Source organism: Stegostoma tigrinum, chromosome 7, assembly GCF_030684315.1.
Source record: "Stegostoma tigrinum isolate sSteTig4 chromosome 7, sSteTig4.hap1, whole genome shotgun sequence".
Taxonomy (NCBI): domain Eukaryota; kingdom Metazoa; phylum Chordata; class Chondrichthyes; order Orectolobiformes; family Stegostomatidae; genus Stegostoma; species Stegostoma tigrinum.
The window spans coordinates 14,609,050-14,628,228 of NC_081360.1; the positions used below are offsets into that span (position 1 = coordinate 14,609,050).

The window sequence follows — 19,179 nt, forward strand, 5'->3', positions numbered from 1 at the left end:
ATCATTAACGTTAAAGAACTGACTTTGCTGTGGGTCTTGAGGAGCTTAGAAATTCTCCACTTTCCACTGTGAACACAGGAGGGAAAATTACTTCCACCTACACCCGTTTCTTCTGCAGCCTCTTCAGTCTGGTATTGAATACATTGACGCCGTGGGGTGGGGAATGTTGGAGGTTGCATCTGGGGAAATATTCCGATTGGTGTGGTGCAGCATAGTGCGTGTTTTATTGCAAGTTGTTTAAAAAAATAGCCGGTGGGGTTATGAGGCAACGATTCTATTGTGCGTAACAAGGTGTAGAGCTGGATGAATACAGCAGGCCAAGCAGGAAGGCTGATGTTTTGGCCCTAGACATTTCTTCAGAAAAGGGTCTTGGCCCAAAATTTCAGCTTTCCTCCTCCTCTGATGCTGCTTGGCCTGCTGTGTTCATCCAAGTCTCCACCTCTGATATCTCAGATTCTGCAGTTCCGACTATCTCTGATTCTATTGTGCAATAGGTTGTTGTAATCTGAAAGTGTGGCAGAAACAGATTCAATAATACAATGCAAAAGGGAATCTTCTCAAGAGGGTCAATGGGGAGAAAGGTTTGAAGGTGAAAATGTTCAAGATTCCATGAATGCAGATCTGCCGCTGGAAGTCATTTAATCAGGATAATTGAACTATATGATGCGTCATTCCGTTGCTCCAATGGCTGGTGTTCCCCACAGTTTCCTGCCGTTGAGATCTGGGTAACCAGTGGACACAGATTCAAAGCAATTGACAAAAGGATCAAAGCAAACATTATTACCACTATCTCGAGGGCATTTAAGGATGAACCACACATTTTGACCTTGCCATGGATGCCCACGAACCAAGAAAGACTAACCAGGACAGTATATTCCTCATATCCTGTCCCTTTAATACAGGTAAATAATGGCAGAATTGCAATCTGCTGTATTTCTATTGTAGCATTTTAACATTGGCATTCTTGGAGATCTGGGTTAGTTCAGTGCCAGATGCTGCAGACATGAGAATCACGATTTTAGACTGCCTCAAAAGCTACACTTTAACTACTTTTATTATATGCAGCTGTTACTGGTCCGAGTTTACCTTAAGCTGCTCTTAATTAGATTGCAAGCTTTTTAATAGGGAAGGCAATAAAAGGAGTTGCAATTATATAGCATTTCACTAATTTGGATCATCCCTACACAATCTGTAGCCACTGGAAGCCCTTTTTGAAGTGCAGTCTCAGTTGAAATGGAACTGTTGCAGCCAATTCGCTCACATCAAGCTCCCACAAACAAGAAAATGACCTTTCTTTTTGTATTAGCTGAATGGTTAATGTTGGCCAGGATGATTTTTGCTCTGTTTTACCATATCATCAAAGAGGTTTGAAGTCTCAGGCACTGCTAACAGTCAAACAATCCACATTGGGATGGTCAACCTAGATTCTGCACTGGAGTGGGATTTGAACCTCAAACCTTCAGAGGCAGTGCAGCCCAGTCTCCATGCAGACCAGGCACCTGCCTGTGACTCTAAGGGGTGGCACGGTGGCTCAGTGATTAGCACTGCAGCCTCACAGCACCAGGGACCCGGGTTCAATTCCAGCCTCAGGTGACTGCGTGTGGAGTTTGCACATTCTCTCCGTGTTGGCGTAGGTTTTCTCTGGGTGCTCCGGTTTCCTCCCACAGTCCAAAGATGTGCAGGCTAGGTGGATTGGCCATGCTAAATTGCCTGTAGTGTTCAGGGGTGTATGGGTCTTAGGGGGATGGGGATGGGTCTGGGTGGGATGCTTCAAGGGGTGGTGTGGACTTGTTGGGCTGATCGGCCTGTTTCCACACTGTAGGGAATCTAATCATAACTATACTTCCTACAGTCTCAGGAGAGTGATCAACATAATCAAAGACCCCTCCCACCCTGGTTACACTTTCTTCCACTCTCTTTGGTCAGGGAGAAGATATAAAAGTTTGAATACATGTATGAGCAGATTCAAAAACAGCTTCTTCCACTCTGTTATCACTGACTTGTCAGTGGACATTTCAAATGTTCATTCTGATCTCTGTGTCTCTGCACCTCTCCTGCAATGGTCACACTGTGTTCTGAAACTTGATTCACTTTGTACAGTACAATCTGCCTGTCCAGCACACAAAACAGCACTTTTCACTATCTCAGTACATGGCAACAACAAAACAGACAGTCAGGTGAGAACGCTGTCAGATTTACAGCTAGCACATAATTAATGAAACACAGCGTAAGTGTTAATATCTGCTAAAATGGTCTCAAATCAGGTCCAAGATACTGGAGCCAGAGACAACACAGAATGGAGCTGAACATCACACACAACTTGGAGGAGCATTCTGCATCTGGAGCCTACAGCCCAAAGGCCTGAGCATAGAATTTGCCAGTTTTAAAATCTGCTCATCCCCCGTCCAAACGTCTCTCTCATCCCCACCTCCTTGACCTGACGCGACCTGTCCATTTTTACCCTACGTATCTGTCGTACCATTCCCACTGACCAATCCACCTACTACCACCTATCCTACTTTTCCCCCAGTCCACCTATCTCCCCTCCTTCTTCCTTGACCGGACAGAAACTGTCCATCTTCTCTCCCTCCTCTCTGCCCCATCCATCCCACTGACCAACGCCCCACCACTCCCTAACTGCACTCACCTATCATCGTCACACCTACCTTCCCCAGCCCCAGCCCTCCTCTCTATTTATCCTCTATTTATTTCCCAGTTCCCTTGCCCTTCCCCATTTCTGTAGAAGGGTCCCAGCCTGGAACATTGACTTTCCTGCACCTCTGGTGCTGCTTGGTGTGCTGTGTTCCTCCGGCACCACACTGTTATCTCAAGACACTGGAGTAATAGGCTCCATTGCCAACAGGAATACTTAAATTACAGTTTAGCCCTTTTCAGTGATTTTATGCAAAATGCAAAGAAGAAAACAAGACGATATCCAGACTGGATCAAACGTTCATGAATTCCAACTTTATTTTTCCCCTAAAATAAAACCAGCAAATGACAGTTACAGCAACAAAAAATAAAGAACAGAAATCTCTTTTTTTATAAATATCTACTTTTCATTTTTTTAATAAAATCTCAAGCCTTTCTTTCCAAAATATAATACATACAGTATTCACCTATGTCAAACGACCACAACGAGAGAGAGAGAGGTGAAGTTTATTGACTTCCTCCTTCAAGGAGATTCAGGTGCTACATAGTATCTGCTAGTTCGAATTTAGAGAGAGCGCCCACGTATAAATAGACTTGCAACGAACCCGTATTTAGCTAAGAATCCTTTAAAATTATTTACATTTGTTATTCAGGATTATTTACATTTGTCAGTCCTTAAGACTTCCCGTGCAATACACTGCAAGAGGGACAGGTTTGGATTAAACAGGAAACGAGCATTTACCGTAAACGAAAAGTCGCTTCTCTTAATCCAAACTGCATTTCAGTGCAGCTGTCCCCAGGTCGCAGTCCTTTTACGGACCTGCCTTCAGGCATTATTTTTACTCAATACTTTAAACCCCTGCACTGGACATACCTCGAAAGCAAAACGTTACAGTTGTTGAACTGTAACCTTCCACCCTGAAGGCTTTCCGGTTGGATTAACTCAGCCAGTGTGCGACCGAGTTTACAAAGGTGACCTGCCTATTTTCTGTCTGTTTGGGTGACTGCTAATGGATTATACTTAGAAGTGCCTGAACCGGTTTCATTGGATGCCAGTGCACAGCAAGATCCCTCCAGCACAGTTCGATTCGATTTAAATCCAGGAATCAATATGAGCCTGGACACCGCCTCTGTTCCCCTTTGACGGGACGTTGTGGGTTCTTCGACTTCCCCTGGAAGGACAGACCTTGATTTGAAGTCTGGCCCAAAACCCAGTTCCGACAGTACTCTATTCCCGCCCCCCCCCACACACACACACACACACACACACACCCCACCGTAGAGCCCTGAAGTGTCAGTCTAGGCTGTACTTTCAGGTCCCTGGCGTTACATGCTGCAACTTTCTGACTCAAGGGGCTGCCCACTGAGCCTCAGCTGGAACTAAATGGCACAGGAAGACTCCTAGGAGGCTGGTTACCTTTGAAATCTGGCACAACATAAAAGGAGAGAAAAGGATACAAGCAGGGACGACCTGGACAAAACAGCCAGACACACACACGCACTAGCAGGCTCTGAACAAGCGGTGGAGAGTGAGGACATATAGAGAGAGGGAGAGATAAAACAACTGGACGAACATCAACAGTTGGTGATTTAATGAAAGTGATCAATGAAAGGCACTTCTGAAAGCTGCGATGCAGCTTTCCAATGGTAATGAGTTTCAAATCAACATTCGCCACAGTGACTGCAGAATTAATTTACAGATGGGATCAGTCAGAGACACTCGACCTTTACAGGGGTGAGATCACAGACACTGACTTTAAAGTGAAAGCCGTAAGAACCGCGGGTGCTGGAAATCAGAAACAAAACAGAAATTGCTGGAGAAGCTCAGCATCATTTGTGCAGAGAGGAAATAACGAGACTTAACGTTTGGGGTCGAATGACTCCTTCCTCAGAGCTGATTTAAAATTTCCTACTTTCACTCTTCCTTCAACCTGTCTTCCTCCCACAGTCCAAAGGTGTGAGGACTAGGTGGATCGGCCATGCTAAATAGCCCGCAGTGTTCAGGGGTGTGTGGGTTACAGTGGGATGGGTCTGGGTGGGATACTTCGAAATGTCCATGTGGGGAAAAGGTTCACCTCAGGCCAGGACATTCAGAATCCGTGGAACTGAACCTCAACAAAACGTTGTCACACTGCGTGGAGAGAAGTTCACAGCTCTGCTTTGTACAAATAGGTAAACACAAAGACCGTGCCTTTGTTATATGTCAAAAAAAATTGTAAATGTACATTCTAATGCTAATAGTAATAATTAAAATGGGATCCTTTCATGTCTCCAGGCTTTGTATCATGATTAAATGTATTGTACCACATTGTCATTTCAAATGTAGGTCCTGACACCATGACAGCTCAAGGCCAAAACCTGACAAGTTCCTGAGGGTATTTCCCTCTAGTTACAAACCAAACACAGCAAGCTCCCAATCCGACAATGATCAGAGAATATGTCTCAGTGACACTAGATGAAAGATAACAATGGCCAAGACAGGACACCTCTTGACAGTGCAGCTCTCCCCTCAGCCCTGCACTGCCAGTGATAGGGGATTCCCACAAGGAATTTCTGAGTTTTGTTTGCATGCAAATTGCCTGTTTTGTAGGAGGACAGAGGGGATGCCTTTCCCTGAAGATAGCATGGCCAGGAAATAGTTGGATAATACACTTGAAAAGGCTAAAAGGCTTCTCTTAGCCCTCTTTCCACATGTAGCTGGGATTCTGGAGAATGTTAACAAAGTCTACAGGGATCTATCAATATTCTGCCACAAGATGTCACCAGAATTTCAGATGGCATGCTGGCGACATCTCTAAGTACAAAACATTGTCACTGCAGCCTGGGTTTCTTTTTGCGCCTGGACTCGTGAGGCCTGCCAACACTTTTACTGAGAAGCAAGTGTTAGAACAGAATTAGACCTCCTGGGGCTCTCCAGTTAAATTTGGATCCAGCATTATATGGATCCCTTGATCAAATAGCACACAAGGTTACCAATAATGACCAATGATTGTAAACTAAGTCTTGAGACACAGGTACCATTGGCAAGGCTGCCTCTGAAAACCTTTGACACTGCTGAGTGGCTCGCTGGTCACTTTATTCTGCCAGTGTGAGGCAGGAGTCCCACACATGTTAGACAGCTAGCAACTTTCCAGAACCGACAGGAGTGAACCAGTTGAGCTGTGTTTTGTTTTAGATTTCTGAGTTCAAAATTTAAACTGAATTCCAAGTCTCAAATGGACCAATTGATAATCAAATAGATTATCAGTTCTGAATTACTAGGTAATCTCGTGACTGTACACAATTAGTGGCCCACCTCTAAAGCATTAACCAAAGTGCAGATTCAGGAGAAAACAGCATCCAAATCAAATCTACCACTGGTCATGAAATACCACTGTTCTTTTCTGTCAGATCTAGCTGTACAAAAGCCTTTCAAAACCTTTACTCATTTAACCCCCGTCAGCATTCTTTCCTTTCTTCTTCCTGTGTGTATCCCCTTCTCTTTATTTGCTTCTTTGTCATTCACCTCAAGCACTAGTGTGTTCCACATTGTCATCCTTCTCTGTCTGATAAGGAAGTTTCTCCTTAATTCCCTGTGGGATTGATGGCTGATTGTCTTGTATCAACTGGAAACCTCTTCACTCATCAATGATGGGACTGGGAAAGCTTGGACAAATGAAGCAAACACTTCAGTGTTTCCCCAGAACTTCCAGAGGTGGTTAGATTAGTACATACTACGCACCCCATTCCAAATGTCTTTTGCAACAAAAAAACTCGAGCCAATATTCCCCAAAATCTTTTATTCCCCCTAGTTTTTCACTGATTTGCCCTATAGTCTGCCTTATTTTACACTGACTAATAAAACAAATAGGATTGCGTCCGTGGCTCAATGGGCAGAACTCTTGGCCCGAGTAAGGGAAGTTCAAATTTCAGGCAAGAAACTTGAATGGAATCTTGTGCAGTACCGAGGGAATACTGCAGAACAAGTGAGGCATCTCTTGCAGTCATCAAACCAAAATCCTGCCTGGCCTCCCAAGTAAATGTAAAAGATCCCTTGGCAATATCTTGAAGGATATGGGAATTTTGATGCCATGGCCAATATTTATCTGCCAACCAACATCGTGATCAAAGAGGCTATCTGGTCATCGTCTCCTTGCTGTTTGTGGGAGATTGCTGTGCAGAAATCAACTTCTGGGTGTTCCCTACACTAAAGCAGTGAGTACACAGCAAAAATAAAAATTCTCATGGCTGTAAAGGATGTGAAGGGTATTAAATAAATGCATGTCTTTCTTCCCAATTTTTCCAGGATCTGAAGATTAGTTTGCACCGCACGCTTTTTTGTTAACAAGTGTTATTTTCTGATTTTTCATCTGAGTCTTGTGCCTGTCCTCAGCCATGTCCTGTACAGCTGCTGTGTTTGGTGCAAACTCCTCTGAAAGCTGGAGGCTGCATTGCTGAGGTGAGACCACTTTTTGAACACTGTCTTCAGCTCTAGTCTCCCTGCTATATCAAAGGTGTTGTTCAACTTGAAAGGGTCCGCGAAAGATTTACAAGGGTGTTGCCAGGGTGTGAGCTATAGGGGGAGGATGACTAGGCTGGGGCTATTTTCCCCGGAGCTTCGGAGGCTGAGGACTGGCCATATTGAAGTTTATAAATTTATGAGGGACACGGATTGGGGTGAATTGCCAAAGTCTTTTTCCCAGGTTGGGAGTCCAAAACTAGGAGGTGTAGGTTTAAGATGAGAGGGGAAAAATTTTAAAGGGTCCTGAGGGGTAGCGTTTTCACACAGAGGGTGGTGTATATATGGAATAAACTGCCAGAGGAAGGTGGTGGAGTCTGGTACAATTACAATATTTATAAGGCATCTGGATGTAAAGGAAGGGTTTAGAGTGATATGCGCCAAATGCTGGCAAAAGGGACTAGATCAGTTTAGGATATCTGGTCAGCATGGATGAGTTGGACTGAACAGTCTGTTTCTGTGCTGTGTAACTCTACAACCCCCTATGCTGCATTAGTCTGGCTGTTTAACCATGGGAGGCATCGCAACCAAGTCCAACCATGCGCCCACATAACAGTGACTCATAATGATGTTGCCCAGCATGGAGCATTGGCTGGTGAGTTCTGGAACAAGTCTGCGCAGAGATCAGTTTGCCCTGGATGTGAGTTTGCTCGCTGAGCTGGAAGGTTAGTTTTCAGACGTTTCGTCACCATTCTAGGTAACATCATCAGTGAGCCTCCGACGAAGCGCTGGTGTTATGTCCCGCTTTCTATTTATCTGGTTAGGCTTCCTTGGGATGGTTCCACTGATGATGTTACCTAGAATGGTGACGAAACGTCTGAAAACTAACCTTGCAGCTCAGTGAGCAAACTCACATCCAGAACCTCAACCTGAGCTACAAATTTTCTCAAAACTCGCTATCAGTTTGCCCTTTCAGGCTCAGTACTCTGCCTGGCAAGGAATTTATTCCTGAGGTTGTATGGGGGGATTGGGTTTTTACTGAGGCTAGTACATTTCCAATATCAATATCCACGGTCAGCTGATGAATATAACATATGCAAAATGGTAGAGTTGGCACACTTTAGGAACCCGTACCACAGAGCCACCTAGTGCCCAGAGTCTGCATTAAAGCTTTACAGTTGACGTAGTTAAAATACATATTATTTACAGCATAAAAACAGGCCACTCGTGTTTATGGCCTACATGAGCCTCCTCCCATTTTACTTCATCATACACTGTCAGCCTATCTTACTATTCCATTCTTCATTAGATACTTTTTGGGCTTCATCTTAAATACATTGGTACTTCATTCACTCCCTGTGGTAACAAGTTCCGAATTCTAACCACACTCTCAGTAAAGACATTTCTGTCAGTTTCCCAACTGAATTTATTAGTGATCACCATAACATCATAGAATGGTTACAACACAAAAGAAGGCAGTTCAGCCCTATCTCATGTTCATGCTGGCTCTCTACAAGAGCAGCTCGGTGGGGGGAGGAGGGGTCCCACTTCCTAGCCTTTTGCCTGTCATCCTGCAAATTATTTTCTCATTGTACTTCACTTTGCATTCTTAGCGATCCTCCCTATAAGTGGAAACATCTTCGCTACTTCTGTCCTATTGAACCTCTTCATAACTTTGATGGCATCAATCCATTCAGCTCTCGGCCTCCTCCTTTCTGGGATGGAGAACCCCAACCTTTCCCATTTCTCTGTCAAGGGACCTATAAAGAAACAGCTGCAAGGGAGACCGGTCCAAAAGTGGGGAATTCAGTGTGTGTGAGCATGCAGGACTGCAAGTTGCACTAACACTGTGTGTCCTCCACTACCAGCCTCTCCTCACCAAGACGAAGTAATGATAATAAATTCCAAACTAACAGCCCAATCTCTCAAGGAGCGTCGCTATCTACAGGTCAATTAAAGTGCAAATTACACAAATAAAGAGCGCAGTGGCCAATGAGAACCATGAAAATTATCCACCTGCAAACAAACTGCAAGCAAGTCTGTGTGTATCCAGCCCCCAGCCAGATCGATAGCAGCAAAGTCCAGTGAGAAGCCTGATTATCTGACAAACCAATTGCAACTAATCCAGAGCCAAAACCATCCAATACACTGCCAATCACAGACACTAATACCTTGGGAAGACTGGCATGGATCATTCACTCATCAAACCCATAGCAGCAGCCCAGCCCCTGAAAAGATGGTGGAAGCAGTTGCCATAATAACTTTCAAATAAAGAAAAGTAGAAACGTTTAGCTATTCCATCAAAAGCCCTCTATAGGTTTAGAAATCACAAGGTGCACTTGCACAAGGCCTTTCAACGCCTTTAGGATGTCGCAGTGATTTGCAACAAATGCAGTGTTTCTTTTGAAACTGCAGTCACTACCGTAATATCTCTAATACAGCAGGCAATTTATGCACAGCAAGCTCCCACAAATGGCAGTATGACCATGAACAGATACTGTTTTTGCATTTATTGGTTAAGGCATAAGGTATTGGTTTGGCTATATAATTGAAGGGGAAATGTTTTCAGGGCCTTTAGGCAAAGAGCAGGTGCAGTGGGACAATTGGGGCAAGCTCTTTCATAAAACCAGCACAGTCATGATAGCATGGTTGGCCTCTCACTGCTGTGTACGATTCCAATAACAATAGGGCTGCGTGATACTAACAGAGGAACCCTGAAGTTACGCTGTGAAGCACAAATACCAACTGAATTGGCTGAAATTTGATGCCTGCTCTCTCAGTGGAGAACTCACTCTAATCTATTTCACTTATTTCTTTCCTGCCTCTGTAAAACCTGACACATCTCAATATTTTCCAATTCTGACTGGAAAGGTCATTGATCTGAAACTTCAATTCGCGCTTCACTCTCCCCAAGTTTTGCCAGACATTTTTCCGTCTCATTTTGTGGGATGTGGGAGCTGTTGGCTGGATAATGGCCCTGAATAGGATAGTGGTGAGCTACTTTTGAATCGCTGCGGTCCTTGGGGTGTTGGGACAATTAGGAGAGGAGTTCCCAGATTTTGAACCAGTGACAGTGAAGGAGCGGTATTGTATTTCCGAATCAGGACGGTGAATGGCTTGCAGGGGAACTTGTGGGTGGTGGTGTTTCCATGTACCTGTTGCCCTTGTCATCCTAAGTGGTAACGGTAGGTTTGGAAGGTGCTATGTGGGTGCAGTGCATCTGGTGGGTGGCAGACTGTGCATCAGTGGTGAAGGGAGTGAATGTTGAAAGTGGTGGACGGGGCGCTAATCAAGCAGGCTACTTTGTCCTTGATGATGTTAATCTTCTTAAATTTTGTTGAAGCTAACAGGGCAGAGTATTCAGTCACCCTCTTGACATGTGCATATAGACAGTGGACAGACATGAGGGAGATGAGTTACCCTTCCCCTGCACCCAAGGATGTTGATAGGAGGTTATTCAGTGGTGGTAAAGCCATTGAACACTAAGGTACAAATGGTTACACATTCTCTCGTGTTGGGTGTTGGTCATTGCCTGGCACTTATTTGGTGCAAATGTTATTTGTCACCAGTCAACCTAAGCCTGGGTGTCGTCCAGAATTGCCGTATTTGGATGTGGGCTTACCTCGGTATCTGAGGAGTCACGAATGGTGCTGAACATTGTGCATTCATTGGCTGATCAACCCACTTCTGACCTAATGATGTTACGGGAAGGTCATTGATGAAGCAGCTGAAGATGGTTGCGTTGAGGACACTACCCTGAGGAACTCCTGGAACTGATGTGACTGAACTCCAGAAACCACAACCATCCTTCAATGTGCTAGACATGACTCCAAACGTGGGGACTTGGCCCCGATACCTGCTGGATCCTGGTTTTGTTAGGGCTCCTTGATGCCACACCCTGTTGCATGTAGCCCTGATGTCAAGGCCACCTCACCTCTGGAATTCAGCTCTTTTGTCCATGTTCGAACAAAGGCTGTAATGAGGTCAGGAGCTGAGTCACCATGGCAGAACCCAAACTGAGTGTCACCGAGCAGTTTACTGCTGCTGAGTATTTTCAGTACTTCCTATTCTCATTCTAGTTTTCCAGTGTCTGCCTCGCTTCATTTTTGTTCTACTTTTTTAGGGATCATTGGCTCTGCTAAAACATTAGTACTTAATTGTATACTTGTGTGCAGTAATTTCAGGATTTCCCTGTATCTATCTCTGCATTTCAGACTTGTTTTGTTCAGGCAGGCTCAATGAGGGAGGCGGAAGGGAGAACTGGTTGGCAGCAATAATCATTAAAACTGGGCAAGACAGACTGGGCTGCCCTCTTCTCCTTTGCGTTTGTATAGAACTTTCAACATAACAAGATACTCCAAGGTGTTTCAAAGGAGATCAATCAGACACACGTTTGATAGTCAGCCATACAAAAAAAATTGTTCAGACAAGTAGTTAAAACAAAGCATGTTTTAAGGAGCGTCCAATCAAAGGTTCATCAGAATTCCCAAGCCTGTGGTCTAATCCATTGAAGGAATGGCTTCCAACAGCGGAACAATGGGAAACTAGGGATATGCAAAGGCCAGATTTGAGGGAGCACAGAGACCAGAGGATTGTTGGGCTGGAAGGGGCTACAAAGACAGGGGGCTTTGAAGGGATTGCTAAGAATCCCAAAACTAAGAAACTGATGTTCTGGAGATCAGTCAGTACACAGATGACAGAGGTCAGCGGCTTTGACTTCAGAGGCCTCTTCCCCAAACCAGGGGAACACAAGGTGAAAGATGCCCGGTGTGTACCTGCAGGCAGCAACTATGAGGGGTATCACACTCGAGAAGCCAGCCCCTTCCCCAATTAATCCAACACCGGAACTAGGAAGCTGGGTCCTTTCTGGGTTAGAGAGCTGAGCTCCACATTGCCCACTCTTCTTTTCTCTCTGAGGCAAGATCGGTGATTCAAGATGGCAGTGAGTAATTGCATTAAACCTGGCAGTGCACACCAATGAGCTTTCTAAAGAGGTGCAACCACTGGTAGATGCACTGGCTCTATCTGCTACAGGTTCTATTGTAAATCACTCAATGCCAGGCACATGCTTGCCATCAGTTTAGGATGCCCCTCTCCCCCCCACCCATACTAGGCTCGCTCTCTTTCTCTATATTCAGCAATTACACAACAGAAGACTAGCTTACCATTATGATTTGTGCATGTATACTTAAAGCCTGAATTAGTAGTGCCTTCGCATTCAATGAGCACTCACCATCTGGATTCACATACACTGCCCACCCTAAATGCAGACACTGATGGGGATGCCTTCGAGTGCAACATGCTGCAAATACAGACTGCCTGGGTTTGCACACTAAATCCTAATACAGCCCGCTCTCCCTAAATCTGAATCAAGATTTAAAACGGCGGAATGAAGAGGCAGCTTAGCCCAGCAAGGTTCCCATCTGCTCTATGATTTAAGTGATGTGGGAGCTTTCGAAGACCACACAAAACCATTTCGTGGCTTGATGTATAAACAGCACCCCAGTTACTGACTTGAGCAGCGGCTTGAACAGATTGCTTCTGGAGACAAATCACAGGGGAAGGGACTTATATAGCTATGTCCTTGGGCAGGCGCAAAGAGAGCCTCGCCCAGTTGCTAGTAGCAAGGGTGTGCCAAGCAGCCCAGGAGAAAATGATTCCTGCTAACCAATCTGTAATCTTAACAACACCAGGTTAATATTTCAACTGGACCAGGCAATGGTGCTGGACTATCAAACCAAGCACAGAGTGCAGCACAGAGAGAGAAGCAGGGTGACATGAAGAGTACAGCACCTCTGAACTGTGCTGGTATTTATCATAACCATGTTACTGTGCCCCCCCCTCTCATATCCTGTTGAATAGCACAGCTCCTGGGGCTTTAGAAAATGTGTGCACAAAAGAGACACCTCCCCCATCAAGCCAAGCACTGCAATAACAAAGTATAACCCTTGCAACGTGTGCATCTCTTCTGTCCGGTCATGGTACTGAGCGTGCAGTTTACCCGCTCCCTCCTGTTTTGAATGGGCCAGATTCTGGCCGCTCTTAGCACAGATGGTACAGCACATCAACAGGTGACCGACTCTGCACTCACCACAAAATAGCACATTGTACAATGATTAAAATCCACAAATTTACAGTGTAAAAGACTCATGAGATAACAGGCAATAATACCTCGGTGTACTTTTTCATTATATATATATATAAATATATATATATGTATCTATCTATTTACAATATAAGCAAACCCATTGACCAGGGGCTGTTAAACATGTGACATTGGCACTTGTTTGTGGTAGGAAGCAGAGCCAGCGACTCCTGTCCTCGCTGTCAGAGCTGCACTGGCCTCACCGTACACGGCCTCGTTGGCCAGCTTCCTCGCCCGGCAACATCGACTGCTAAACCGTTTCCACGACTCCAGAGTCTTCCCAGACCAGATCCAGACCCCGGAGGTGATGCCCACCACCAGGCACATGAAGTACTTCAACATGAAGACGGCATACTCGGGCCGCGGCCGTGGCTGGTTTCCGGGGCAGGAGCAGCTGAGTGCCCTTTCCCAGCGTTCCCGGTAGTGCTCCTCGTAGATGAAGCATGCCACCACGATGGCGGCGGGCACCGTGTACAGCACTGTGAAGATGCCGATTCGGATCATCAGCTTCTCCAGCTTGTCTGTCTTGGTGCCCCCTTGCTTGATAACGCTGCGTATCCGGAACAGCGACACGAAGCCAGCCAGGAGGAACATGGTGCCTGTGAAGAGGTAGACCACCAGAGGTGCCAGGACGAAGCCCCGCAGGTTATCCAGGTTCTGGTTGCCGACGTAGCAGATGCCGGCCACTGGGTCTCCGTCAACGGAGCTCAGCGCCAGCACGGCGATGGACTTGATGCTGGGAATCAGCCAGGCTCCCATGTGGAAATACTGGGAATAGCCGGCGATGGCCTCATTGCCCCACTTCATGCCAGCCGCCAGGAACCAGGTGAAAGACAGGATGACCCACCAGATGGAGCTGGCCATCCCGAAGAAGTAGATGAGCAGGAAGACAAGGGTGCACAGGGCAGGGCCGGTGGTCTCGTAGTGGATGTGGTCGTACTCCTTGTTGCAGGCCACGTTGGCGTGGCCGGCGATCAGCCGCACGATGTAGCCCACCGACACGAAGAGGTAGCAGGCCGACAGGAAGATGATGGGCCTCTCCGGGTACTTGAACCGCTCCATGTCGATCAGGAAGGTGCAGACGGTGGTGAAGGTGGACAGGAAGCACAAGATGCACCACAGGCCGATCCAGAAGGTGGCAAAGGTCCGCTCGTCCTCGCTGAAGTAGGGCTCGTAGCACGGGATGGCACAGTTGGGCACCTGGCCGGTCTTGATCTTGTTGTAGAGCGGGTGACTCTCTTTGGAGATCTGGACCAGGGGCTCCCTGCACCGGCACCTGCCATGGCACTCCCTTGGCTGGTGCCCAGGGCGGGGCCAGGACGGTGGCTTCAAGTCCTTGTCGGGCACGAGGGTGGGCTTGCGGAAGGCAGGAGACAGGGTGGTGGCCTCGCTCCGATTGTAGTCCATGCACAGGTTGTGAGGGTCTCCGAGGACGGGCAGCTTGTCGCAGTTCATCCGCTCGGGCCAGGCAAACCCGTACTGCCTCATGAGGGGTGAGCAGCCGGCCTTAGCCCGCTCGCAGACCGAGCGGCACGGTGGCAGGGGCTTCTTGTAGTCCGCCAGGCAGATCGGGGTGTAGACGCTGCACAGGAAGAACCGGAGGTCAGGAGAGCACTGGATCTCCACCAGGGGCCAGAACTGGTGGACCTCCAGGCCAGCCTCGTCCTGGCTGTCGTGGTTGAACTGGTTGGGCATGTAGGTGAAGTTGTAGCCAATCCCCCTACACATGGGCACCGTGATCACTTGGCAAACCATTGCCTTGGAGGCACAGGCAGCGACGCCCGCCATTGCCAGCAGGCACAGTTTCAGCATGAGGGAGCTGTGCGCTCGGAGCATGGCCTCTTCTTTGGCCAAGTGGGCACAGGGTATGGTCACAGTCCGCCTCCGATCTCCTAAAGGCCAACTTACTCCTGCATTGGGTCAGCACAGCCACATCTCTTGGCCCCCAGCTCCCATCTTCTCCACGCACCCTACCCACTCCTTCTCCAACGCCTTAGGGCACGCCGCAGTCAGACACCTGATGCCAGCCTCAAACCATAACCGGCTGGAACTGAGAGGAAACTCCTAGCCGCTCCGGTGAAAACAAAACAAAAATATCCAGCTCGGCTCTTTACTGCAGGGAGAAACAGCCGCTCTCGAAATGCAACATTGACAAACATGCCATGGAAACACTTCCAGTGATTCTCAACACCTCTCACACTCTTCCTGCCGTCCCCGGGCGATTTCTCCACACCTTTTGTCTTAAGTGATAACTTTCAAGGTATCTCGAAAGGTTTGGACAGGAGTGTTGAGGGGTTTGTAGGCTCCGATGTCTCCGACTCCCCCTCTCTCGAATCGCGCGAAGGTGAAATCGCCTGCGGTACGCAAGTAACCAAGGGGGCCCCAGGTATAAACTTTCTGAGATCTTCTGAGTTTTAACTTCGAGAGTAATCTCCAAGCATGTATGAGGCTTCTTGAGCGCTGCCGTCAAGCCTTCTCCCTCTCCCAAACGGGCACAAATCTCTCGCATCAAATTCGGAGCCCAGGTAAGCTCTGCAGCTCTCCTCCCCAGACAACGTCGTGCGTTTGCCCTTCGTGGCCTTTCCTCTCGCAGTTTCTCTTTCCTCTCCTGCCGCTTCCCTCACTCTATCTGTGTGTGCCTCTGGTTGGGTTCGAGCTGCTGTGTGAGCCGGGATCCGGCTCCTTTTCTTCCTGCCGATCCCTTGCGCTCCGCACCACTCGCGGCTCCGCGATCACATTGTTACTTTTGTTTCAAACACAATGTAGCCAAGGGGGAGCTCCGCCCGGCCTGCCAATCAGCCGTTTTGTCCAGTCGGGAGCCGCGGCGTCGCGACAGCACCGCCTCCCATTGTCTTTTACTCCACCAATCAAAGTCCAGACTCCGGGCACGCTGCCCATTCGCAACTGGAGGCTGGCAGGGCGGAGTCAGGCCACGCCTCCAAACGAGTTCAGACCAATCATTGAGCGGACGCTGCTTTTTCCCTGTTCCCGCCCTTCCCATTCTGGCCCAATCAAATGGACGGACCGATGACCCGCTCTTAGCTTATGGACCAATCAATGAAAGGTGCCTACGGATAGTCTCAATCGCTCGTTTTACAATTTTAAAGAGATATTACTCACATTTGCGGTCGCGTGAAACTTTAAGGGAGTGTAGAAGTTACACAGCAGCACTAAGACTCGCTGCCTTCCACATTGCAGGATGACCTTTTAGAATACTTGTGTTTGCAACAGACTAAACAACTCCAGTTGGAGTGACAGTCAAGGGTGCGCGCGATTTCTATCGCTGCACTCCACACGGTTGGCACTGATACAGGTTTTAAGTCCGCTGTCTGGAAACTTTGAAACCCTAAACCGGACATCAGCAGTCTGGGTTTTTAAATAGAAGTCTGCTTCTTTCTCCCTCGCTAACCTTGCGAGGCAACTGTCTTTTTTTTACACTTCTTATAGCGGCCGATGAACTGAGTGATCCACATCTCCACAGCTAACTCCACTTTCAAAGCGAAAATCACATTTCTTGCCACCGCCAACCCCTTGCATTCATCCGCGCCCGCCACTTGCCAACCCTTGTACAGGACAGATTGAGTGAGCTTTGGCAATCGATTACCAAAGGTTCGCGCCGTTCGCTACCAGTACAGTCTGTTTATCTAGCTCACAGTAAAACGCCCCTAGTGGGGCTGGCAGGTACACTGTACCGCTGGAACTGGAAGGGATAAACAGGAGCGAGTCCCCTGAACCCATGCAATAACAACAACCTGCATTTATACAGAGCTTTTTAACAAATGAATATTTCCCCATGGCACTACTACTGGGGTGTGCTTAGTGTAAAATATAGGAGCAGAAGTAGACCTTTCAGCCCAACGAGGCTGCTTGGCCAATCAATGTGATCATGGCTGATCTGATAATCCTCAACTCCATTTTCTGCCTTTCTCCACTAACTTGATTCCCCAACTGATTAGAAATCTGCGAATCAACTCAACGACTCAGCCTGGACGGCTCACTGTGATAAAGAATTCCATAGATTCACTACCCTCTTAGAGAGAAAAAAAAATCCTCCTCATCTCTGCCTTTAGCCTACAACCCCTTTTTCAGAGATTATGTCCTTTGGTCCTAGAATCTCCCACAAGGGGAAACAACCTTTCCTCGCCAACCCTGACAAGTGCCTGAAGAAAAAGTGGATTCCAAGTTGAAGAATGCGATATTGGGACTTAGCCGGGGGGAAATTGTAAGCAACACCGCCAAACGCTGTCATTTGGATTCAAAGGCTGCTCAGTTCTTTTTAATAGATTCACTTCAAAGAGTCAGTTATATTGGCTTTAGAGAGACATTTTACTCTATTGAAGCCAGAAGAAGAATGTCATCGAATGAGGGATTGATTGAATTGTTAATTGATAATGGGAAGGAAATCTGAACACGAGAATTGGCCCGAAACGTCAGCTTTTGTGCTCCAAAGATGCTGCTTGGCCTGCTGTGTTCATCCAGCTTCACACTTTTGTTATCTCGGATTCTCCAGCATCTGCAGTTCCCATTATCTCTCACGAGAATTAATGTTACTGTGCCTCCTTGTGCCTCTCTAATCACTCTCCTCAGGCCAATGCTCTGTCTGATTAAGCTACTGTGCTCCTTTTTCTCTGGAAGAGGAAGAGCCCAGCCATGATAGTGTCTACTGTCTGTTGACACTGCCCACAGGCTGCAGTATGTGGAAGGCAAAATGTTTTCTCACACCGCCCTCGCTGCAGGATTTCGTCTCGCAATAAACACCGACGGAGGGAGGGTGACATTCACACTCACAGAGAACCGGAGCGGGTCAGGGAAACCAGTAATGTTTCTTATCCATAATGCAGGGGGGATTTATTCAGGGGACATCTCTTCCAGGGGGATGGCGGTATTCTAGGGGCAAGGCATTTCTGCTACAGGGGCAGGAAAAGCTATAGCCTGGTTGAAATGCTGAATGTTGAGACAGACGGCATGGGAGAACGAGGTCCACGCTCTGCCAGAATAGGGTAGAAAGTGGGGAAGCACAGCTCGAACTCGTGGTAGTCAGTCCTCCGTCAGAAAACAGGACCAAGAACCCTCTGTTGGCGCGAGAGACAGGTCTCACATTAATGTGTATTAAAGTGGGAAGAAAGGTCATGGTGTAACCAGATTAAACAGTGAATAGCTTTATATAGCAGAAGCCGATATGGAATTCCTGATGAGTGCGAACAGCTTTCTAATACCTTACTAATAGAAAAGTCAAAACCAAGCGGTTGGACATTAAGGTGCAGTGGAATTTAGTCTCAGGTACCAGGAAGTGGAGGGTGTGCGTTATATCCAGAGAGGCTAGGGACTTCTTTTTTCACTGGAGCGTAGGAGGTTGAGGGGGGACCTTATAGGGGTTTACAAAATCATGAAAGGTTTAGATAAGGTGAACGGCAGGTGTCTTTTCCCGAGAGTGGGAGATTTCAAAACTAGGGGGCATATGACACGAGGGGCGATTTTTTTTTAACACAGAGGGTGCTTAGTGTGTGGGACGCACTTTCAGAGCAAGTGGTACATGCAGGAACTGTAACAACATTTAAAAGACATTTGGGTAAGTATATGAAAAAGAAATGTTTGGAGTAGGCAGGTGGGACTAGTTTAGTTTGGGATTATGGTCGTTATGGACTGGTTGAACCGAAAGGTCTGTTTCCATGCTTCATGACTCTATGAATCTCTGACGGACAATCACTTCTGACACATTGGAGATTTGTTTTGGAAACATCCGTATAGATGGATACCCAAAAGGCTGACGCCTTATCCCCATTGCTGACCGTTCAAAGGAGGCCTGGATGATACAGATGTCCAAAAGAAATCTCCCACAACTGGAAGAGTCATCCACAAGAAATCTATTTAGCCCTGTTAGTTAGATATTCATGGGAGTATAAGTCAATCGATACAAAAGGCAACGCCATGTAGGATTCGTTAG

The 19,179-nt window shown here is 47.0% G+C and overlaps 1 protein-coding gene across 1 annotated transcript; it reads right to left on the minus strand.

The window, feature by feature from the left end:
* Positions 1-3,903: 3,903 nt before the first annotated feature.
* On the minus strand, positions 3,904-15,952 carry LOC125454505 (frizzled-5-like). Its single transcript, XM_048535372.2, has one exon. It carries the CDS (start codon positions 15,069-15,071, stop codon positions 13,353-13,355), a length of 1,719 nt encoding a protein of 572 aa, XP_048391329.1. The 5' UTR covers positions 15,072-15,952; the 3' UTR covers positions 3,904-13,352.
* Positions 15,953-19,179: the final 3,227 nt, after the last annotated feature.